At 52.3% G+C, this 24075-nt stretch overlaps 1 protein-coding gene across 1 annotated transcript in view; it reads right to left on the bottom strand.

Moving 5' to 3' along the window:
- KIAA1614 (KIAA1614 ortholog) overlaps positions 1–13681 on the bottom strand; it is a 44665-nt gene extending 30984 nt beyond the window's left edge. The window contains exons 1-3 of the mRNA XM_022556554.3: positions 13238–13681; positions 10581–11527; positions 9846–9909 (exon numbers count right to left, since the gene is read on the bottom strand). Of these exons, the coding sequence (XP_022412262.2) occupies positions 9846–9909; positions 10581–11527; positions 13238–13284 (1058 nt within the window). The 5' untranslated portion in view covers positions 13285–13681. The remainder of the gene's footprint in view (positions 1–9845; positions 9910–10580; positions 11528–13237) is intronic.
- Positions 13682–24075: the final 10394 nt, after the last annotated feature.

Below are 24075 nucleotides of genomic sequence, written 5' to 3' on the forward strand. Positions count from 1 at the left end.
AGCCCAGGAAGATCTAGAAAAGGGTAGGGGAGTCTCCAGATTATTCTATTGTTCGTTCCCTGGGCAGACAGAGGGAGTTATCTTGGAGGAGGGGGAGAAAAGGGCCTGGGGTTGTCGGGCTGGGCTCGTGCCCAGCCAGCCAGATGGTCTTCACACGTGTCCCCTCCCTCTCTCCTTCTGTCTCTCTCTGCACCCACACGTACCCACTGGAGCTCCCACCGCACCATCCTGAGCTCCCACTGCAGACACAAGGAATCAGCACTCTGCCCGTCGCTGTACCGCTCCTCTGAGGGAATGACATTTTCATAAGGCCTCAGTCCCAATCCCGACAGGCATCAGTCCCGGGCTGAGAGACATTAAGCTGGACCCACATTAAGTCAGCAGTGGCTCGGGTTCATAATAATAAAGGTCCTCTAGCAGTCCTCTCCGCCTCCCGCGTGTGCTGCCTCCTCCCCAGGCAGTCCAGAGCTGCAGAAAATGATAGCAGCTCTTTTTCAAAGCCACCTCCCAGACAATGACATGCAGCCAGCGCCGGACTCTCCCTAACCGGAGCCCACCTCCCCAGCCAGGCTGGCTGGGGACAGGTGCGCTCTCCACTTGACAGATGAGGGCTCCGGAGCACAGAGGAGCACCTGGTGCGTCGTCGCTCAAGGTCGGACATCAAGTGAAGCAGAGCAGGCGTCAGCCAGCCCCAGTGTCTCCACATCCCCCGTCCCCTCCCCGCCCCTGGTCTCAGAGCAGGCCGAGGCGGAGTGGCTTCCGCAGCCCCGTGGCTGCTCCTGTCCTCACTGCACATATGTTGGGCTGTCCTCACTAGGGAGGGTCCGTAGAAAGAGGACCTGGGCAGGTAGAGGCTCAGCCCGGCCTGCATCTCAGACCGCAGCCCGCCAAATCCCGTGCCTTACCCACCCCATGTGTCACCTGGAGAAAGGGGCCTTGTCTTGACAAGGGGAAGGTACCAAGTAGTTTCCTAGGTGACAGATGACAGAGATGTGAGTGGGAAATGGCACAACCCTGAGGCCTCCTTGGGACAACCTTAGACAAGCTCTGGGCAGTCCATGATTTTTTTTTTCCTTCTTTTTTCTTTTTTTTTCTTTTTTCTCATTATTTGCACCTAATCCTGCAATTGGGGCCAAGATAAAAAATAAGAACTGCCAGAACAAAGGCACCATCTGTGCCTATGAACCCTGGCAGGGCCCAGGCACAGTTCGGGAACCAGGAGGGCTTACGGCAGAGAATGAAAGTGAGTCTCCAGGCCTGCTGCCCTGTGAGGAGAGGCCTCCCTTTGCACAGCTTCCCGGGCAGGCAGGGCCTCCAACGCACTGCCGAGAGCAGCTGTGCTCCCCGAGGCTCCGGCTCCGCCAGCAGAGATAATGAGGTTACCAGCCCGGGGAGGGACGCATCTGCAGCCGCATGCCTCTGGCTGCCAGCCCACACGCTCGGGGCCTTCCGGTGACAGCTGTGGTTCCCCGGCTGTCGGAGGGCATTTGTCACAAGACCTGGTGGGCAGGCAGGAGGGCTCCAGGCAGCTGGCCAGATGCTGCCAAGATCGGCCTTCCCCCCAGGTTTTTAAACCATTTTCCAGCTTGGCTGTTTCCTTTCTGCTCCATCTACTTGGAGCTGTTAATTTTTTTTTTTTCATCAGCTGCCCTGCTTTGGTTCCTGGCAGACAAAGCTGGTTTCTCCACTGATTAGAAAAGCAGGGTTTTTTAGGCGCCTGGAGGCATCCATGCAGTAACAAACTGAGCAGGGAGGGGAGCAGCAGCTACCTTCACAGATGGCAGCCAGGGTCAGCGGGGCAGGCAGCTCCCGGTCACGGTGCACCCTGGAGAGGGCAGGCCCTGACAGCCCTGTGGCGGGAAGGGGGTCTTTCTCCCAAGCGGCAGGGGGCAGACAGGTGCAGTGCTGTGAGCCTGTCCCAGTCTAACTGCCCAGCCCCCATCACTGCATTGTCTTGGTCCACCCGAGGGGCAACAACCCTGCCCGGCAGACGGGTTCTGACTCCTGAGGAGAAGGGAGACTCTCCGCTCTAATCCGACCACAGCCCTGGAGCCAACCCCTTCCCATCACGGACTATAACCCACCGTCCCAGCTGTCACAGTTCCTTTAGAGATTTCCTGGAAGGACTGGGGTGGTCCCTGTGTGGCTTGGCAAAGACAACTCCATCTGAGCACAGAGAGCTTTTGTCACGGCCATGAAAGCTCGCACATGGAGGGCTCATGAGCTCAGCGGGTGAGGCACAGGGAGAAAGTGGCTGAGTGCTTCCCCCAGGCCTGTTTCCCCATCGGTAGACAGCGGGAGTTACACAGGGGACAGAACTCACATTGCCACCCTGTAAGCCAGGGCCTTTGGCCAGGTAGCCTGCCGTACCACAGGTGGGGTGGGGGACCCTGACGTCCTCTGCGGGGGGTTCACAGATGTTTGGCCCTCAAGAAGCAGCAACACCTAAAAGGGCTACTGGCTGGGGACCACGGGACTTCCACGCACGTATTCTGGCCCTTCCATCTGCCCCTCCAACCACCAGCACCCTAAGTTGCTTCCCAGGACAAAGGGCAGCATGCAGCCCCCTCCTGCTCTGGTCTCTCCACCTAAGCCTGTTTCCTAGCAGAGAGACAGGCTCAGCTCTGACTGCAGCTCCCCTCCCACCCAGGCACAGCCAGGTCAGGCTCTCCAGTCAGGACAACCACCATTGTCCCCCAGTCAGAGAGGTCAGGGGGACAGAGTGTCCTCCTTCTGCAGCCATCATAATCCTAGATTAAAATAATAAGCTCCAGCAAGTCCGGCTTTAACTCTTTCATCCCAGGAATATGAATTAGGGAAACAATTTGGAATGTAAAGAGATCTGACATTCCCCAGATTCCAGGATGCAGCAAGCAGAGGGAAAATATAGTGTACAGAACACATATAAGCCTTTCTGCCCGGCATTTGTGCCATTTTTGTATATTAGAAAGCTTTTTGATGACCAAGGATAGAGCGCTCCTGCTGTCACACTGTGTGCGGTTCCCCGAGTGAGGGGAATAGGAAAGGTGGGCCTGGAACCGATTCTGGAACACGTGCTCCATGAAGGCAGGGGCCTGTCTGGGTTCATTACCACAGACACCTTCTTCCCAGGGCTGCGGGACACGGACAGGACAGAGCTGAGAGTGGTGGTTAGAAGCGTGGCTCTGGGGCAGCCTGCCCAGGTTCTAATTCTGGGCTGCCACTTACCAGCTGTGTCACCCTGGCAGGTCACTTAGGGGTTAAGGCTCAGCTTCCTCCTCTCCTAAATAGGGGCTCAGTTGTTAAGTGAGACTGATCCCCTTATAAGAGCTGAGCACAGAGCCAGGACCTTGGTGAGATTCCATCGATATTAGCATTTATTATTACTGCTTTTACTATTTGCACCATTATTTTGTTAAGTTACTCTCACCCCCTTACTGAGCAAAGGATGGAATTCCTGAACATGAACTAAAATCACCTGCCGAAGAGATACCCTTTTCGTCTGCCAGGAAGGCGTGTTTAGAAGAGACAGGCCATCTTAAAGCTAGAGAGGGCTTGGTGGGTTTTGTTCTAGACCTTCAGAGCCCTTAACAGGGCTCCACAGAAAAGGCAATTTCCATAGAATGGGGAATGGGAGGAGGCTGTTTGGTAGCGGAGGGACACTGCTGCCCAGATAATACATAGGTGCTTCTCTCAACAGAGAAGGAAGAGCTGTTTAAGAATGGCATATACCTGGACCAAACTCTAATTCGAAAAGATACATGCACCCCTATGTTCACAGCGGCGCTATGCACAACAGCCAAGACATGGAAACAAGCTAAGTGTCCATCGACAGACGAATGGCTAAAGAAGATGTGGTACATATATACAATGGAATACTACTCAGCCATAAAAAAGAATGAAATAATGCCATTTGCAGCAACATGGATGCAACCAGAGATTATCATACCAAGTGAAGTAAGTCAGAAAGGGAAAGACAAATACCATATGATATCACTTATATGTGGAATCTAAAATATGACACAAATGAACTTATCTACGAAACAGAAACAGACTTACAGACATAGAGAACAGACTTGTGGTTGCCAAGGGGGAAGTGGGGTGGGGGAGGAAAGGATTGGGAGTTTTGGATTAGCAGATGCAAACTATTGATATTATATACAGAATGGATAAACAACAAGATCCAACTATATAGCACAGGGAACTATATTCAATATCCTGTGATAAACCATAATGGAAAAGAATATGAAAAAGAATATGTATAACTGAATCACTTTGCTGTACAGGAGAAATTAACACAACATTGTAAATCAACTATACTTCAATAAAATAAATTTTTTTAAAAAAGAATGGCTGCTGTGGGATATGCCTCATTGAACACCTTTGAAAAGATCTGGGTGGAGGTGTGCAGAGCTTCCCTAGGATGTCGACTCCTTACAGAGAGAGCAAAAAGGCTCTGTCCTTGCCTTCCTGAAGAAGGAGGACAAAAAAATCCTTGTGGGCTGTCGCTCTGCTAGCACTGCACGTGTGGAGGCAGGTGACCAAGACACCCCCGTCTAGGGGGACAGTGGCCCGCTCCACTCTGGAGGCCATGGAGGAGGGCTTCCTCTTCTTGAATTTCAGCCCAACTCCTCAAAGATGAATGGTCTTGAGCAAATTAACTTTCTTGAGCCTCTTTACTCACAAAGATCGGTACCATAATGAGATTTTCCTGTGTGGGGTGTATGTGAGTGTGACAATGACATGCATGACAATTGCAGGCAGCACTAGCTGTGAGGTAGGGCTTGAAGTGTTAGCATCCTTCCTTCTCCACCAGGACTTAGAACCCTAGATACTTCAGGAGCACGGTACATAGTTGAAAACACTGGTGAGTGGTTAAACAAAACTTTTTTCTTTTTAGTTGTAGTCTTGGCAGGTTTGGGAGTGGCGAGGGGTTTCCTCTAGTTTCCCTTTGTGTCTGTATATCTGAGTTGGTGGGCAGGATGGGGAGTGATGGGGGGTACGCAGGACGGACAGGGGCTTGGCTAGTCTTCATTACACCCTTGCCCAGGGGAGTCCTCAGTTACAGCCCTGCAAATCCTGGGGAGATGCAGGAGAGTTTCTTCTCCCAAGCTCACCCCCAGGACTCCTCATGACCCCCTGAGACTAGGACCAGAAGATCCAGGACCCAACCAGGGAGCCAGAATGATCTCCAGATCCCCTCACCAGGCTACCCGTGTACCAGGCCACAGCACACAGCAACGTCCCAGCACTGCCAGAAGACGGGGTCATCCTACTGGAGGGAGTGGATGTGGCAGGAGGGAGACAGCGAACGTCCCTCCATTTCCTACTGCCTTACCTAAAACCTAAATTCCACGGCTCTCCATCAGTGGCCTCAGCCCACATTCCCACCCTGTGTCCTGATAGCATCTTCCACGCAACCCACCTCACACCTCTCCCATGCACTTCTGCAAGCCTTACCCATCTGGAATGTCATCTCCTAGCTCCACCCAGATCCTGTCAAGCTCACAGGGGCGTCCAGCCCTTGGTGAGCCCTCACTTACACCCATGCATGCATGCTTCTGCCGAACATTTTCTGAGTGCCTGTTCCGTGCTGATACTCGGCAGGTACCGGGTCCCAGAGATAAGAACAGCATGGTCTTTGGCCCTAAGGAGCTCCAGAAGGAGATCCACCAGCAACAGCTATGGCCAAAGCTGATGTAAGCAGAGTGGGCAGTGAGGGCAAAATGGGAATTCCTTCTGAAATTACACACAGTAGTAGGGCCACAGGAGAGTCTTCCAAAATGCTAGGTAATAAATTAAGTTTTAAAAGCCCAAGATTTTCTCACAGCTGTGGGCCTGACCACTTGAGCCACAGGCCAGGCCTCTGAGATTCTGAGGGTTCCCAGTCTGTCCCTTCTTTAAACTGGAGTCTGCAAACAGCTTTGGAGCAGGGAGTTTTAACCACTAGCCATCTCAACAGGGGCCTGAAAATTGGGACCCACCAAAGTCTGAGTTGCTGCCGGCTGGCACCCTGTTCCTTCTTTTCTTGTGACGAGGTGTGTACACAGAGACTGGGTTCCCCGTTATGAGCCTCAGTTTCTGTATCTGTTGATAGAAATGGGCACCATTCCACCACAGGGATGGGGGGAAATCAACAACCTAGGAAATCCTCTGAGCTTCCTTCATCATTACAGCACAAATGAAACAACCCCAGAGACCCTCTCCATTTATCCCACAGCGGAGCAGTTGTTCAAGTCCCTGCAGACACACTTCAGGATCTGGGCCCCCCAAGATCACACACATGGAAGGCCCTGATTTGAAGCAGAGTGGGCCTGGGTCTCATAGCACTGCCTCTCCAATGAGACTGCCAAGGAAGGCCCTGGGCCTCAGGATGCGCGCGGCAGCCCAAGGCTGAGTGCCTTTTTGTAAAAAGCTGACTCCCTTTCGGTGTGGGGCCTGGGGCGAGCATTGTACTGACTGCTGCTGCTCCTCTGGTTCCATGTACTTTTTGCACAAGTGGGGCAATCTGTAATCTTGATACGCCCTCTCAGAGCCTCAAGACAGGGGAGAGGCCAAGTGTATCCCGGCCATTTTACAGAGAGCAGGGATGGGACACCATGGGCTGCTAAGAACGGAGGAGGGCAGAGCCAGCCCTGAGCAGAGGATCCTTCACTTCCCCCCCCCACCCCCCATCTCTAATAAGTCCAGTGCCCAGACACGGCCATGAGCAAGGTCGCTGACAGCACTGACCCCGCTGGCCACCTCTGAAGTGCTTACGTCTCACCTCATCCTCTCCCCACCCCCAGTCAATCCCATTTCCTGAATCATGTCAACAGTGACTTAGGAGAGAAACGAGCTTATCCCATGGAGCCTGCCATTCACCCTTCTTTGTCTATACTTGAGAATACCAGGCTGGGGGAGGCCGAGGATCCCCGGATCCCTAACCCAAGGCATGGCCTGTGGGGACAGCTTGTGGCAGTGCTGCTTCATGGTTAGAGCACAGCCCTTGGCACCGAGCAGCTTTGACTGTGGACCCTGACTCCAAAACTTAACAGCTGTATGACTGGGCAAGTCACTTAGCCTCCCCCCAGAGGGGTCTCTGTCAGTGAAACAGGAACAATCAATAGGGTTCGCTATCAGGATAAAGTGAGGATGTGGTGCAGCACAAGGTCTGGGAATTGAGTGTCAGCATGGTCTTCTGGAGGGAAGGACCACCAGGTTGTTCCGGTCCTCTGGGACGGAGTCTCCTCTTGCCCCTCAGTAGAGGGGACAACCATTTGGTCCTGGGGCATTTCTGGTGTTCCCTCGGCATCTCAGGGTTCTCGCCTCCACGGTCGACTCTCCCTGTGACCACTGCAATGAGCTGGGCCAGCCCCCCAGTCAGACAGTGACTACTACTGTCTTGGTCTCTGCTGTCACCATCATTTCAGGGCTTCTTGTCTTATCACCATGCAGAGCAGTAACAACTGAAGACATAATTAAATACGTGTTGGGTTAACTTGGTCACGGGGGTTATCTGGTTGCAACACTGAACTACACTGATGCTAAGTTTGACTGGGTGTGAAACCGGACCTTTTATGCCGCAAACACTGAGAAGATCTGAGGGGCTCACTGCCCGAGCACGTCCTGACTGATGTCCTGGCCCCTTCAGGACAGCCATCATGATGGTGACCACAGTCTCAGAGTCTACACTGCCCAGTGTCCTCAGCCCCTCAGTACACAAAGCCCCAGGACCCTGGTCCCATGTGGCCAGGGGTAAAGAGCTGAGGGAAGTGTGCCTTATTCCAAAGGTCTCTCGGGGAGTTCAGCTATACAGAAGGAGCATCAATAAATCCATCCTGCTTAGGGGAGAGATGGAGCCTGCAGTGTCTTAGGGACCACTTTAGTATCTGACCAAGAGACTCAGGAATAGAACCAAATGAGCAGCCCTGTCCCAGGAGGGCTCTACACATGGCTGACCTTTCTCCCATCCTTGAACTAGGATGTGTAGAGCCCTCCTGGGACAGGGCTCCTCATTTGGCTCTAGAGGTATGCTCTCTGGCCCTTCAGCCTGGGTATCTACTCAGCAGGGGCCTGAGTATAGATCACCAATAAAGGTCCGTGGGGCACTGTGAATGAATGACCTTCCAAACAAGCCAGAAGACAGTTTTTCCCATGCCAACTCTATGCCCGGATATACGCTGGGCACCAACCTCATTCCACACACACATTCTCTCCCTTCATACATAGACATGTGAGATCATCATACAATACACATAAGCACACACCTACACATCCTACGCTGACACCCACATACCTTATCCAAACCCTAACCTGCTGCAGATGGTCTGGAAGGTGAAACAATAGTCCAGAAATCCCTACCCTGAGGATTCTACACAGATGCCATCTCCTCGCAGGACTGGGCGAAAGTGCCTCCCAACCCCATGGTTGAGGTTCTTTTCCTTTAAGATGTGTGTTTTTATTATTTGTTATCCAACATGTGAGTCAGGAGCTTTGGCTTCTCCTTTCAATAGTGACCTCTGGACAAATCCCCCATGCCATCTTGCAGCTGAGACTTCCTCCCCCCGGCCCAGGTAAGAAAGGGTGGGAGTGGTGGGGGAGGAGCAGCGGCAGAAGAAGAGGCCCCACCTCCTCTGGGCACAAGGTCTGTGGGCCCAGGCTGCATCCTTTACGGCCCCCCAGGGAAGGACGAGGGGACAGGGCAGGGGCCAGGGTGTCGCTGAGGACAACAGTCACACCCCTCCATATCGCGGCCGGGCTAGGAGGGGATATGAGGAGAGGCTGACCGTGGCGGCCGTGGAGGCGGGAAGAGACCCCTGGCAGGAGGGGGGCAGGCACGACTCCAAATTATAAATAACGAGGGAGGAAGGAGACAGAGAGCCCCCTCTCTGCCAGGCCCTCAGCCGACGCCACTGAGAAGGCCAGTGGCCAGGCAGAGGCTGAACCCCCTGAACCTGGGCAGCCCTCGCTTTGTGAAAGCAGGACTGGGGGGCCCTGTCCACATGTTGTGAAGGGGAGGGAGGTCAATAAGTGGAATTTATCAGGCAGGGAGGGGCCTGATAATGGAGAATTGACACTGCTGACCTTTGCCCTCAGCAGAAACCACGAGACCCTCAGGAGGGTGACATCACTGCACACTGCACGGCTGAGGAAATGGGGCTGCTCCCAGCTTCGGGACCTCTCTCAGCTTCACGTGCCAGGTGCGCAGCAAAGACTGAGGAGGAGGCCGAGGCCTGGGGAGCCACCAGCTCAGGCCCGCAAGATGGCTCCTCACTCCGCCCGGAGGGTAGTCTTCTCACCTGCCTGGTCGGGACACTGCCCAGCCCCATCCCAGGCCCAGCTTCCCAGAGACATTCGTGGAGGGGCTAGAGCAAAGTCAGGGAGGCTGGGGGCAGTGAAGGCCTTTACACAACCCAACACACCCCTTGACTGGGAAAGGAACTGGTGGAGTAAAAGCCTTGCATTCGGATATTTTCCCTAAGGATTTTCGCATCCATTATCTTGTGTTCAGCCTCACAACAGTCCTGAGAAGTATCAATACATCACACAAGTATTATTTGGCCCACTTTAAATATAAAGAGACAGAGGCTGGGGCAGGGAAATGAGTCCCAAGTCGCAGAGCAGGTCGTTTGCAAAGTACTCTTCACTGTGCTCTGTGCCCCATGGTTTTGCACAAGTAGCAGGGGCACAGCCTGGGCCACGGGGGTGGCTGGTGCCTTCTAAGTGGTCTCCGGGAGGAGCCATGGCCACCTGTGCTGCAGGGTTTGCCTGCCCTCTCGCTCTCTCTCGAGGTCTCCTGCTCTCCTGATGCTGTGTAAATGAAGGTACAGGGACAACTGCCGGGAGGGAGGGAGAGACAGAAGATGTGCGCTCTGAGCTCTTACCTGCTCTGGTCAGCATCCTGCAGGGAGATGCCGGAGTCCCAGTCCACGTCCCCTGCTAGTCGCTCTAGGACCCAGAACAGAAGCAGAGATCAGGGCACAGCCAGAAACTGGGCTCTTAGCTGCCACTTGAGAAACATGGAGGAGAAAGTTTTCTCCAGAAGCCATTTACTCCCCAGATGACTCCGACCCCCGAGGCGGCGGCATAGCCTGTCGTGGTGACTGCTGGTGGGCACTGTCATGCATGAGCTGAGGGGTGCCCCAGGGTCCCCTTAGGTGCTGGGTGAGGGAAGAAGGAAGGGAAAAAGCTGCCTCCGAGGGCTGAACGCTGAGCTCAGACTGACAGGATGCTAACCCTGTTTGTGGAGAATGGCTCCTACCAAGAGGACAGTGAGGTCTACTGTGGGGTGAGGATGTGTCATCTGAGGGAGGTGCAGAAAGCTACTCTAGAAAGAGCTACAAGCCACAGGGAAGAAATTGTGGTAGCCTCCACCCCAAGGATAGAGGATGGCCTCCCATTGGTCTGGGGGATCTGGGGGGACTTTAGCAGATGGGGCTGAGGTGGTAAAGAATCTCTGTCAAAGCCAAGACTAAGCAGACATCCTGATGAATTTGGTGACAGCCAGCCATGCTCTCACCCTTTCCCGCCCCACCCTTCCGCGGTAACCCCCTTCCCCCTTTCCTTCTCCTGGACTCCCTCCTGTGCCTCCACCACCACACCCACAGAGTGGGCCTTACCTGGCACAGCTCTGTCCCGGGATGAAGTCCACGCTGGGCTTCCCACCTTGGAGGGGCCCTGCCCCCCAACACTTAGCATCTCCTGCAGCAGAAGGCGGTTCCTCTCCACGCGGTCAGACAGGGACAAGGTGCTGCCCCCGGTGCCCAGGGCCCCCAGGTCTCCAGCTCTCCAGAGCTCCCCCAGCAGGGCTGGCCTGGGGACGAAGTCCTCCTCGGACGTCAGAGACAAGCTGTCCAGGTCTTCCTGTGTGATGAGACCATCCTGCAGGGGGTATGACCTTCCTTTCCTCAGGCTGGGCCTGTGGGTGGTTTTGTTACAAGGACCAGAGCCCTCAGGCTGGTTTGGAGTGACTCTGCGCATGGGGCTCTCTTGCAAAGAGCTGGGCCCTGGCGGCACAGCCCTGTCGTGGTCAGGCAGTGTCCGTACTGCTTCTGGAGGCCACGGGCTCCTCCTGTTCCAGCTCTGGAGCCCAGAGGCCGGCAACCTGGGAGGCCCGGGGGCCCCGCTCCTGGCGGACTCCTCCTCAGTGACGCTGCTGTCCAGTAGCCCATTGTTTGGGTTCTGAGCATGATGGACCACCACGGCATCAGGTAGGGAAGACCCCTCTGATGGAGTCCTGGTTCCACCCACCTTGACTCGTCTGCATTTGGGTTTCTTGAGGGATGGCCGCTCGTGAGAAGTGAGGCAGAGGCTTGCCCCCTGTTTGCCTGCTGTCATCTTCTCCTTCAAGGCCCTCACCTTGGACTCCAGCACAGAGGGGCCTTGGACCTGTATCCCCTGTGCCCCAGGAGGCTGGGGCGCCATCAGGCTGTGTGTTCTGTCTTCTCGAGGACAGGGCCAGTGTCTTGGGAGGTGTCCATTCTCCGGCTGTGGCTCAGGGCCACTTCTCTCCACAGCTGAGGTCACCTCCATGGAGCTGGCTGTTCTGCTCCCTATTTTGGGTCCTCTGGAGGAGAAAACAGACAGAGTTCCTTAGACTCAGCACCTGGCTAGCTCCAACAACCTCCTGGGTCCCCAAAGTGCCTTGGGATAGAGCCCTGTCCAGAGAAAAATAACTTGGGGTCAGAGCAGGGGATGCCCCCTTGACAATGTGAAAGCACCTCAAAGAGTACAAATCATTGGACGGTACACATAAGTTATTACTGAGTTTTTTCTTCCAAGTCTAAGTAGTGTTCTCGTTTTTCTACCCCCATTTTACATGTGGGGCACAGTGGAGAGTCAAACAACAACCAATCTTCTGCCCGATGTGGACCAGAGTGAAAATGGGGGCCAGATTTCCCAATCCCTGGCCTCTTGCTTTCCTGATAGGTGTCAGGCCTCAGAGGAGGATGGCAACACCTGCTAAGGGCCAACAAGCTCTTCCCTTTCCAAGGGGAGCCAATGCAGAGGATGGACCTCAGGAAGATACCACCCAGGATCTGACCCTCCGGCAGAAGGGGCCCCCTGTGCTCAAACCACAGGAGCGCAGCATGGGGCTGTGCCCACAGGGCGGCCAGGATCAGGCACCAATGCCTATCAGCATCTGCTCTGTGTCAGGCAGGCCTGCAAGCGCGTCCAGACACGCTCTCGCAAATAATCCTCACGCAGTTCTGCCAGAACAGGATTATTATCCTCATTTCTACAGACAGAGAAACTGAGGCACAGAGAGATTTAGGTGACACGGGAGCTAAGGGAGGCCCGGTTGGGAATGCAAAGCTTCTCCTCCCAAGGCCAGGGCTCTTCCAAAGCACTCAGTGACCGTGTACCCCCATTCCCCTACTCCTATGAGGATATTGGTCTAGACAGGTTAAGTGACTTGCCCAAATTACACAGCCCCTTGGTGGCACGGTTGATGTCAGTGTCTTCAGAGGGAACAAAAGTGAGCACGAGATTTTACTCACCAAGTTGTTCTGTGCACACATACATGCCACAATGTCTTAATATTTATCCTGCTCTCTGAGAACATGCTCCATCTCCATCATACATCTAGATATGTCCCACTTGAAGTAAACTGCATGTATTTACATAAATACATGCATCCATATTGACACAAATTACAAACAAGAAGTTATTCACCTCATATATTGACCAACGATTCACCACAGAATTCTCTTAAATGCAAGTCCCTCTATAGTCACTTACTACAATTCAATTTTTACATTTCAGGAATATACATATTTCACCAAGCAAAATACACACACAGTGTGTATGCTACCTCAGTTTTAAGCCTGTGAAGTTTAAGGCCTATCTTTGGGAGGAAGAGATCATTTACTACACCAGTTAATCTAGAAGTTACCAGGTTTGTCTTGGCGGCCCGGCCACCCGTTCCTCTCTTCTAAGGTTCAATCCAGAAAGCAGGGGACGTGAAGGTAATGGGAGCAATTTCAGTCACATTACAAGAACGAACTTTCGGGTAAATTCGAACAGCATTCCAGAGATCATCCATCTCCGGAGACCTGGAAGGATGCGACCTTCCCCTGGGGAACAGTGGGTATCGACTTGTGCGGCTCGGCACCACCGAAGTCTACGGCCCAAGTGCTGTACTTCTCTAAGCCGGAGACGCTGAAATGAAGACGGACGTGACGGACGGGCCTCCCCTGCGACCCTCCCTTCCCGCTCCCCACTGACGGTCCCGCCACCCCCGGCCCGCCCGTCGCCTCGCCTCCTCCGTACTCACTGAAGGCTGCCGCCGGCAGGTCGGGCCGCCGCCTCCATCCCTTCCATCCCCGGCGAGGCCGGGGCCTCCTCTCCCCCCCTCTCCCTCCCGGGCCCGCTTCGGGGACCGGGGGCGCGCGGGCTCGGCCGGGGCTCCGAGAGTGCGGCCCGCAGGCCTCGGCCCTCGGGGCGCTCCCGGCTCGTCTCCCGGCTCTGCGGGCCGCCCCGGGGCTACGAGTGGGGTCGGGCCGGAGCAGCCGACTCGCGGGCCGCGGCCTCCCTCCGGGTCCGGGGAGGGGACGCGGGATCGGGCGGGGAGGAAGCGGCATGGGCTGTTAGCTCATGGTTCGGCCACGAAGGGGAGGGAGGCCAAGCCCGGCGCCTTCCCGGCCGGGACGGGAAGAGGGAGCGGGAGAGCAGAAAGGAGGGGCGGCGGAAGGGGCTAGAGGAGCGGCCCTGGCCCCCACCCCGCCCCGCCGCCCTCCGCGCTCGCCGCGGCCCCGGTCCCGGCCGCCCGCGCCCTGCGGCGCTGCCCCTCCCGGCGGCGGCGAGCGATGCTCTCCAGACGTCTAAGCGGCGAGCACGCCCGCGAGTTTGGGGACTCGGACGGGGCGGGGTCTGCCTTCCGGGCCGCCGGACCTAACCTCTCGCGGCCCGGGTAGCCCAGTCCGCCCGGCGAGCGCCCGCAGCCGAGGCTTCTGGGAGAGCGCGGCCGTGGGACGCGGCTCCACGCGAGCCAAAGCTGCGGAAACACCACTTTCTCCCAGAGCTTCGCGGGAAGGAGTGTAACCCTACACCCGGGGCGTGGGGAGGAGGCTCGGCTGGGTGGAAGCTGAGGAATGCCCTTTGTTTAGACAACTTTTCCCGAGGAGTCGCCCTCTCCGAGGGGCCGTCTCCTTGGAGGTCAAGGTCATTTGTTTCCGCTTTCCAGCGGCGCGAGGGGACCCGTAGTGGACGAGAGTTCCCTCATCCTGTCCTGCTTAGGGGAGAGCCAGGTGCCTGCACTGGCAGTCGCCTTGAATGGGGACCGATTCTCGGGGGTTCTGGGCACTCCTGAAGATCCCTTGTCACTTTTTCCAGACCTGGGATGAAGTAGCTGCAAAGGACTTTACCAGCAGCTGTGGCCCCAACCAATGGGGCTTGCTTTCTCTTTCCGCCCAGAGGGAGGGGACAGGTCCCCAACTATATCCAAACCTATTTTTCCACAACAAACGGGAAACAGTAAGAGAATTAGGACCCAGGAGGTTCCGGAAATCTCTACAAAGGAAAAGTGCTGATCGTTTCCTTCTGCCAACAAGCTTCACTCTCAAGCGCGGTTGCTATTTGCACTGAGGCACTACAGTCACCATCTAGATGACAGACCTAGCAACAGTAAGGACCACGCAGTGCGCTAACTGCTGTGCAGAGCCAGGAAGGGTGGCAGGGAAGGATGGTAAGGAGGCCTGCCCTTAAGTGAGTAGGAGTTACCCTGCAGAAGAGGGGGAAGGGGGCATCTGGGCAGGGCAAAAGCATACAGGTCTGAGAGCAGCTGTTTCGGGAGCTGTGGGTGGACTAACCTTGGGCTAATTTAGGAACCTGGGAGATTATCTAGGGCAAACCCCCTGTGTTACAGAACAGGCCCAAGGTCACACAGCTCTGGACAGGTGGTCTCCAGAGTCGTGGGTAGTGCTCTTGCAGTTAACATATTCCCAGAGGAAGCGGTTCCTCCAACAGGGCATTTACCATTCTGTGCTTGTTAGTACTGATCACTTCATAATACAGTAACTGGTACCATTTATGGAGGGCGCCCTGTGCACCTGGCATTGGGTTAAGCGCCTTACATTCCTTGTCTCACACTGCAGCCTTAAGAGCTGGGTACTGTTTACTGTCTCCTTTCTACAAATGAGGAAACTGAGTTAGGTGGTCTGCCCAAGGTCACAGAGCTAGTAAGTCCAAGACCCTCACATTAACCACACAGTACAGTGCTGTTGCCAGCATTCTGCGTGTTCAACATGGAAAGATTCCGTTTAAAGAAGTAAAACTAATTGTGAAGTGCTGTGATAGTCAAATTATGTTGCCATGATGGTCTGGCCCTTACATTTCTGGATCCTTTCTGCCTTCCTATTCTGCCAGCCCAGGTAAAATCCTGTAAACCTCAAAAGACTCCTTCTTCCCCTCCATGTGCCATGTCAACCCTACCAACAACGATACTATTACTAATTGGGGACCTCCTATGAGGGAAGGCATTCTAGGTAGGACCTTTTAGATCTTTACAACAACCCTGCAAAGTAGGTATGGTGTATCCCCACTTTAGGAATACGGAAATCGGGGTACAGGGAGGTTAAGGGACTTGCCCAAGGCCACACAGCTAGTATAGCCAGAGTCTGAACCCAGTTCTGTCTGGGTCCAAGACCTTCTGCCTTGCTTCCTCCTTTCATAGCCGCAACTTTGGAGCTCAGCCTCTTAGAGGTTCCAGCTCCAGGACTAAGGCTCCTACCCCTCCCCCAGACGTTAATGATCTGTAAGGCAAGTTTCTGAAAGTTCTAGCAAGGGCTTAATATTTAAAGGAGACCTGCCCTCCACCTTTTAAGATGCAAATAATCACCTTCAATTTACTCATTAAGTTTGTTATTTTGCACTTAACAGGGGGATGGGGTGTCACAGCTATACAGAGGCACCCGTCCTAAAAATACCAATAAGCAAATCCTTAGAATGCTCTTAAATTATCATGGCATTCACATGTCTGAGGGCACTTCTCATTCATCTGGTTTCTATTTGGTTCAGCAAATATCTCTTGAGCTCCTACTATGTGCCAGGCACTGGGGAGACAAAATGTAGTACCACAGACCCTGCCCTTGAGGAATTTCCGGTCAAGGTGGAGTGGGGGAGGGGCAGGTGCTTAAACTTACTGTGTAAGTGGTCCCATCAAGGTTAGCATAGTGTAGAGGTGTGGGTCGTTCACAGGAATAGCAAGATTGAGATGTGTGTTGGGTGGGACGGGAGGTATCACGGAGAGCTGGGTCTTGCAGCATGAGCAGGAATTAGCCAGACAGAGGGGGAGGGGTGGGAGAGGCACGTCAGAGGGGGCGATTAGCATAAACACAGGCACTGAGGTGTGAAACTGCCTGGTTTAAGCGTTAAGTGCAAAAGTTAATCTGGGAAAGTCTGGGGCTGGGGTGAGGCTGCAGCGCAGGGCTTGCGCTGGCCCCTGGTTGAGGGCCTCTAGGCCCGGGGTGAGGAGTTTGGACCCCGTCCTTTGAGGTGGGAGTCCCTAGAGGGTGGTCTGCATCAGGCCTTAGCCTTGAGCATGGCGCATTTCTGGGCTGGGGAACTGCCTTATTTCCTTGTGTATCAGACACTTTCATTACCAACCTTTGGAGAGAAATCTAGGAGGAACATGAATATATAGTAAATAGCAATCATGTAGTCCCCTTCCTCCATTTGAATCACCTAGGGAAACCCACCATCCCAGGAAGCCTCCTTCCCCTTAGCCTGGATGAAAAAACAAGCCTCACTCCTCCTCTCCACCCTCCCCCAGTGTGCTCTGAACACTCAGCTTGAATAAGGAGCCTTGTGGGATGTGGAAATAGGGTTTCACTTAGGATGGAGGGAAAGGATGAAATAGTCCTTTGAGGTCAGTGCATTAGAGCAGGTCGGGTGGGAATGGATGGGAGGGATGCCTCTGCCATCCCTCCACTGTACAGCCTGAAGGACCTTGTCCAGCTGGAAAGCAGAATTTACTGGTCGCTCCTGTCCTGGTCATGGGGCACGTGGTCGGAGGAGCACTCAGGCAACTGATCCTGGCAGCAACTCCTGGGGACACTGTTCACTGCCCAGGGCCTCCCCTCAGGCCCTCATAATTTCCTTCCAGCAGAGGCTCAAGAGAGTGTCGGGACTGGTCTCCCATGTGCCTGCCTCTCCCCTGCTTGGAACCCTCCCACTATTTCCCAAGGTTTAATCTGACCAGTGTCTGTGTAGACTCTCCTGGGACTCTGCTGGAAAGGCTGTTGCTCAGGTCTCACCCTTGAAGATTCTGATTCCTTAGCTGGAGTTAGGCCAGGACTCTGTTTCCTAATAAGCTTCCCAGGTGATTTTGAGGCCCAGTTTCAAGAAGCCCAAGTCGTCAGGTTAAAAGTCAAACTCCTTCTTATGGCACAGGGGTCCCTCCAGCCTCTCTCTCACTACCCCGACAGCCTGTCCTGCACACCCACCATATTGAATTGCTTCTAGTTCCCCCGACTGGCCACAATGGTTCACATCTCCTCGCCTTTGCCCATCTTTCCTTCAGCCTGAAACACACTGCTTCACTCCACACACATATACATCCCATCCGAACTTGGATGTCTCCTCCTAGACCTTCCACACTCAGCTCAAATGTCGCCCCTTCAGGGACACCTTCCCAGCATCCTCTGCAGTCCTCCCAACCTGGGTTAGGGCATCCTGGGCCCGCTTCTGCCAAAGCACTTATCACACTGAGTTGTCAACATCTGACACGTCACGGAGTGCTTCCTGATCCACACACGCGTTCCTGGCCCCAACACGTGTCCGGCACATAAAAGCTATTGACTAGATGCCACGTGGTTAAATGAAAGAAAAAATCCCTATCAGGTAAGGATGCCTAAGAGGAGAAGAGGGGGCCACTGCTGCTAAGAGGATCAAGATCATTTCAAAGGATTTGGTTCATTCCCTCAGTATGTCCCATCCTGCCCCAGGGCCTGTGAGAAAGTCGGTCACTGCCAGGGCGAGGACCGGCATCTGGGCTTCCTGATGACTGCCATTTACGCCTGATGCTCAGGCCTCCTTGCACCTGCCCCTCCTCTCTTTCCCCAAAATGGCCATTGATCACAGACAGTGGCGTGGACCTTACACTTCAATTCTGAATGAGCCTGGAAACTTGGAGATAAAATAGTTCTCAGAAGAAGAAACAGATGGGGAAGGGGAGAGGAGAAAATAACAAGAGAGAAGCATGCAAAAATATGTTGAGAGAAGACAGCAGGTACGTAACAGTCAGGCAACACGACAACTGGGCACCTCCAGAGAGCAGCCACTCAGTTTTCTAGTCATGCCGCTCTGCACATGCCAACACACAAGTGTGAATACACGTATGCCATGCTGTCCTTTGCCACTCGTGCCTGAATTGACTAAGACCCAAGAAAGACAAAGGCGTGGTTCCTACCTGGTCAGGGTCAGCCCGCACTGCTCCCCCCAGGCGGGCAGGCAGGGAGCTGCTGGGATGGGACAGGACCTTCCCTGGAGAGACGGACTCCAGACTTCACTGCCCTTGAGGGCCACTCTGAGTCTGCTGGGCGTCCGTTCCCATGTGAGCTGGAACCGTAGCTTTTCATTTCATAATCCTAATCACAAGGAAATGACTGGGTTTAGGCAAATATTTTAAAACTCTCCCTCCCACTCTCCCATGCCTGGCCTGTGGGAGGCCGTCATCAGTATAAGGAGAGGACACCTAGCTTTCACCTGTCTGTCAGTAACCATGGTCATCTTGGCCAAGTCAATTTTCTCATTAACAAAATGAGAGCAGATGCAGGGAGAAAGGTATTGGAGGTTGACTGAGAGCTGGAGTCATGTTTGTGACAGTTTTTGATCTTGAGAAAAGACAAAGTGCTCAGTACTATTTAATAACTGGATTAAGACATATGAGAGTCTATGAAAGCCTCGGGGAGCCCTTTCTAGCCCCAGGCTGTGCAACACCTTGTCCTGCAGGGGTTCTTGCCTCGCCATTCCCTCCTGCCCCCATGAGCCTGGCAGGTTTTGCTCCGGACACAAACAAGCCTCAGAAGCAGCCTCTCTCTGAGCAAATTCCCTCCACTTCCGGGGGCCATTGGAAAGTTTTTTTCCTGGGTTAAATATGTGGTGGGCGAGGTATAGAGGAAAAGACCCCAATTTGAAAAGTTCAGGATTAGTCTCTGGCAACCTGGGTTCAGCTCTGGCGGGACTACATCTACTTGTGGGTCCAAGGACTGGTCACTCCGAGGAGTTCAGTTTCTTCATCTGGAAATGCTGGGCTGGACTAACAGGTCCCAAACTAAGCTTCTCAGAACCCCAGGGACCTGTGGGGTATGAGTAGGTCTCCTGTGAAAAAGAGATTTCAAGTCCAATAAATTTGGGCGATAATACATGCCATCTCATCATCCTGGCAGGTCATTAGGCCCAAAGGCATTTCAAAGGCTCAGCCAAGTCCTGAAGTGAAAACAAAACAAAACTAAACCAGTTTACCTTTGCTTAACTTTGCCTTTCTCAAAAGTAATTGACCACGGAAACTGTTTGCCCCCAAATAGCAATTAACTTCTTAAGGAACACACTTTGGGACAACCTGGACCAGACAATCTCTCAGGTTCTTTCTTGTCAGGGTGGTCTAGGTCTCTTGACCCAGAGGGGAGGAGCAGGCAGCTGCTGTGCAGCAAATTCTAGGATCTCATAGAGAGGGCCAGGCTGCAAGCAGAAAAGACTCCCTTGGGGGCAAGTGGCAGCCCATCCCAGCTAAATTTTATTTTATTTTTTAAGAAAACCTAATGCTAAGAGGAGTAGAGACCAAAAAAGGTGAGACTGAAAAAAAAATCTCAATTTCCATTCTGATTCTTTGTCAATTTGACTAAGTCAATTCACCTTAAAACTAACAGCCTCACTTTGCCCATCTGAGAAAAGGGAGAGCAAAGGAGACTTGGTTGCAGTCACTCAACATTAATCCTCAGAGCCCAACCTGGGGTCCCTAGACACCTGATGGGGAGGGGAGCGTAAGCTATATCCCATATTTAAAGAAGTCTAAAGGAAATTATACATTTACCATGAGAAGTGCCTTTGCTTTTGACTGGTATTGTATCAACTCAGTATGACAACGTGGGTTGTCATGGGGACAAGGATTATCATGCAATAAATATGGTTGGCTTGTTGGACAAAATCTTTACAGACTTAAGGGCCATAGAAGTAATAAAAGAATCAGCTGGTAACAAAAAGGTAAGAAGAGGTTGGGTCCAAAACAAGTTTTAAGAGCTATGGTGGAGAGTGAAGGGGTGGATGGGGTCTGGAGGAGGTTAGGGTATTCAAAGAGAAGATACCACCCCAAGGAGAATCTGGGGTTGCCTGCAGAGGTATGTTTAGTGTGTAGAGGGCTGTGACACGGTGGCCCTTTTCAGAGCTTGCTGGGGAAGGATGTGAGGTGCTACCTTTACTGAGCTGAGGAGAGAGGAGTCCCCATAGGGCCAGTGGGCTCAGGGATCAGGCTAAAGTGGATTCTCTATAACTTCTTAGAAAGCCTTCTGGGAGTGCCAGTGTCTGAGGGTTTGCCATCCCTTGAAAGCTCTGATTTTGTACGTGCAAAGTCCTGCCCCATTGAGCCCCACATAACCCCTTCATAAGCAGCAACGTTTGGAAAGGTTCTCTGCATGGTCCATGGCTATTTTCTTTTTCCCCCAAGATGCTGTTCACCCAGAATCACCTCTCTACTCTCCTCCTCCCCTTTCTCTCTCTTGGGCCTCTTCACCAACATCTTCCCAGCAACGTCTGGCTCCATTTCTGCAGCAGTCTTAGGAGCTGGGCCCTGGGGACTTGTTTCTGCCCCCAGGAGAGCAGCAGTGAAAATCATAGTTGGTACACCTCTCTAAGTCACCAAAAAGGTGCTTAGCTTTTAAAACTTCTTCAGTATGGAGAATCTAAGACAAAAACAATCTTTCTCTTGCTAATGTTGATACTGCTAATAATATCTCTTACTGAGTTTGGGCCATTTCTGTGAAGATTTAGACGAAATAAGAGGAGAACTGAGGTGGATTCCATCTGCCCCAGGACCTGAGCCAGGCTTCTGGCTTTAGCTAACTGGCAAAAGCTGAAAAGGATTTCTCTCTAGGGTGTTGAGAACAAAACATTTTGGGGTGTGTGTGTGTGTGTTTAATCATGTCAAATGACCTAATAAATAACTGCATAATTTGGGCTGGAGGAGTTAAAGTATAGGGGAAAATGCAAAAAGCTTTGAAATGGTCCAAAAAGCATTATTGGATGCACTGTCTACTGCATCCTTTCAGGTTATCTGAGTTATTTTACAAGTCTGTAAATTGTAGAAAAACTGACAGTAATGCACATTATTTTCGTCCATACGAATGCCAATTATAGTTGGTGGAATTGACCCATGAATATTGACCAGTTTTGCTGATTTTGCATTTATTTGTAAATTTTTCTCACCATTCCAGATGTCTATATATTTGCCTGCATTTCAGATTCTCTTCTGAACAGGTTGTAACACTGTATGGGTTCTCTTATTAATTAATGACAAATAAAATCTATAATTCTATGAAAGGCATGACTATATCCTCTTTTAAAATTACCTTTTGAGGGGCTTCCCTGGTGACGCAATGGTTGGGAGTCCGTCTGCCGATGCAGGGGACGTGGGTTCGGGCCCTGGTGCAGGGAGGATCCCACATGCCGTGGAGCGTCTGGGCCTGTGGGCCATGCCCACTGAGCCTGCGCGTCCGGGTCCTGTGCTCTGCAACGGGAGGGGCCACGGCAGTGAGAGGCCCGAGTATCGCAAAAAAAAAAAATTTTAAATTATCTTTTGATGTGTCCACAGAGAAGGGGCCATGTGAGGACAGCGAGAAGGCAGCTGTCTGCAAGCCAAGCAGTTACGCTTCCAGAGAAACCAAATCTGCTAACATCTTGATCTCTACCTACCAGCCTTCAGGACGAGAAATAAATTTCTGTTATTTAAGCTACCCAGTGTGTGGTATTTTGTTATGGTAGCCCTAGCAGACCAAGACAATTTACCCAATTTGTTTATCCATTCACCTGTTGATGGACATTTGGTTGTTTCCAGTTTTTTTGCATTGTGAATAAAGCTGCTATTAACATTCATATACACGAATTATCTTTGGGCAAATTTATTCAACTCATGTTTTCAATTATGCTGATATTTCTTAGCGTAAACCAGGCATTATGGTTGGACACTGAGGAGAGAAAATTAGATAGCACCCTTGCCCTCAAGAACAGTCTAGAATGGGGGGGAAATTTGGGGTGGTGGGTAGAGACTGACAAATGACCAGACTTGATAGAGATAAGGAGTGCTCTAAAGGGGGTACTGGTGGAATGTAAGAACAGGGGCATGTTAGTTTTTCTGAAGGAAAGTGAAAGTGCTTGCTGGCTTTTCCTGGGCAGGTGAAGGGCAGGAGGAGAAATTCTCTGGAGAATCAGCCTCATGCATGGAGGCAGGGAGACAGGCCTTCCTGAAGCTTCCATTGCAAGGATGGGTAGAAATGAATATGGACTAGCAGAAGGAGGTCGGATTCTTAAGAGCCTCATGTCCTACAATATATAGGACAGATTGTAGGTAGCATTTAAAATTTCAGAAGAGTAATATTTTTGGCTTCTCATATCTCCTGGCATGTCTAAGGGAACAAATACCGTGGTCTGAGAAGTCACTGATGATTTTGAGTCACTGATGAAATGACATGGCTGGATGTGTGTTTACAAAAACAAAACAAAGTTCCAGATTGCAGAGGGAAGATGGATTAGAAGCAAGGGGACTAGTGCCCCAGGGTAGGTTCTCCAGTAGAAGGTGCTGAGAGGAAGCATGGGGTATACAATATTTGTTAGAGAGCTACACCTGTGAAATTAAAGGGAGAAGCAGGATGGGTGGAGGAAGAAGTTGAACCACAGAGAGGGGCTGACAAACCCTTGGCCAATCCAGCATGAGACCCTGGGGTGAATATTGCCCCACAGAGTTGTCATGTGTTGGGACAAGATGGCTGAGCATTTATATGCCCGGCATAAAGAAGAGTCACTCCACGTGGATTCGTCTAGTCACTGGACGTTGATTGCCCCAGAAAGGGCATGGTTTGTAGTGAGGTAGCTGTCTGCCACTGAGACAGACCCTGGAGGAGCTGTCAACCAGAGACACTGCTCACAGCAGCCCCCGTACCTGTGCCCCCACATCTGTGAAGCAAGTCCTTCCTTGGACAGAGATCTGGGCGGGACATTTCTGTGTCCACCTTAGTTCACCCTTTCTGTCATTCGGCTCACTTTTCCACACATGTCCAGATAGCAGTTCTTCCAGGATTGTGGTGAGCTTTTCTTTCCGAGGGAGGTTAGTAGGACAAGCCAGCCCCCCACTGATGCAGTGGGTCTCTGGGCCACAGTCGATGCTCCTTCACTCTAGATGCCTCTCCTCGTCAGCTATCAGCTCTCCCAGCTTCAGAGTCTAGTCTGATGATATGACCCAGACCTTACCCCCAAGGGGCCTGGGCCCTGGTCACTGTGTCCTTGGGCTGAGGTTTCTGTATCTCTCCGTTTACAGGCACAATTGGGAGTATCAAGGGAGTATCAAGGGTGCCCAGGTCACCTGTGTTAAAAAATAATTTTCTTTCCAGAAAAAAGACAAAAGCATGACTCTTCAACAGATACAAAGATGAATGAGATATGTGTATATATAGAAAAGCTCAGGGAAGCCAAAAAGCACAGACGTTTATGGCATAAATGGAAGTTGGGATGAATTGCAGGTAGAGACAAAGTTTTTCTCTACAGTGGGAAGAGAGTCCATTAAAATCACTACTGGACAAGACAGAAGTTACATTTCCTACAACTTAACAAAGAGTTGCAAAACAGCTTGAGTTGAGGAATAAGACTAGAATCCGATAATCCTGAAGGATTATAAATGATATATTATAAATTATAAATGATATACGTGTTCTTTGAAACATCTGTTTTCTACACCTGGGTACCAAACATACTCCTCCCATCCCCGCTGCTCATAATAGCAGCCCTCCTCTTCCTGATGATCGGGATCAATTACTCTACCAAACCATGACTCCTCTGTTTGCCTGCTGGTGCCTGGACAGAGGAAGCCCAAAGTACCCTAGCTCATAATTCAGTGGGACCAGGACTTCC

This window comes from Delphinapterus leucas, chromosome 1 (genome assembly GCF_059928025.1).
Source record: "Delphinapterus leucas isolate spDelLeu-1000000601 "Yukka" chromosome 1, BTC_Dleu_Yukka2, whole genome shotgun sequence".
NCBI classification, from domain to species: Eukaryota; Metazoa; Chordata; class Mammalia; order Artiodactyla; family Monodontidae; genus Delphinapterus; species Delphinapterus leucas.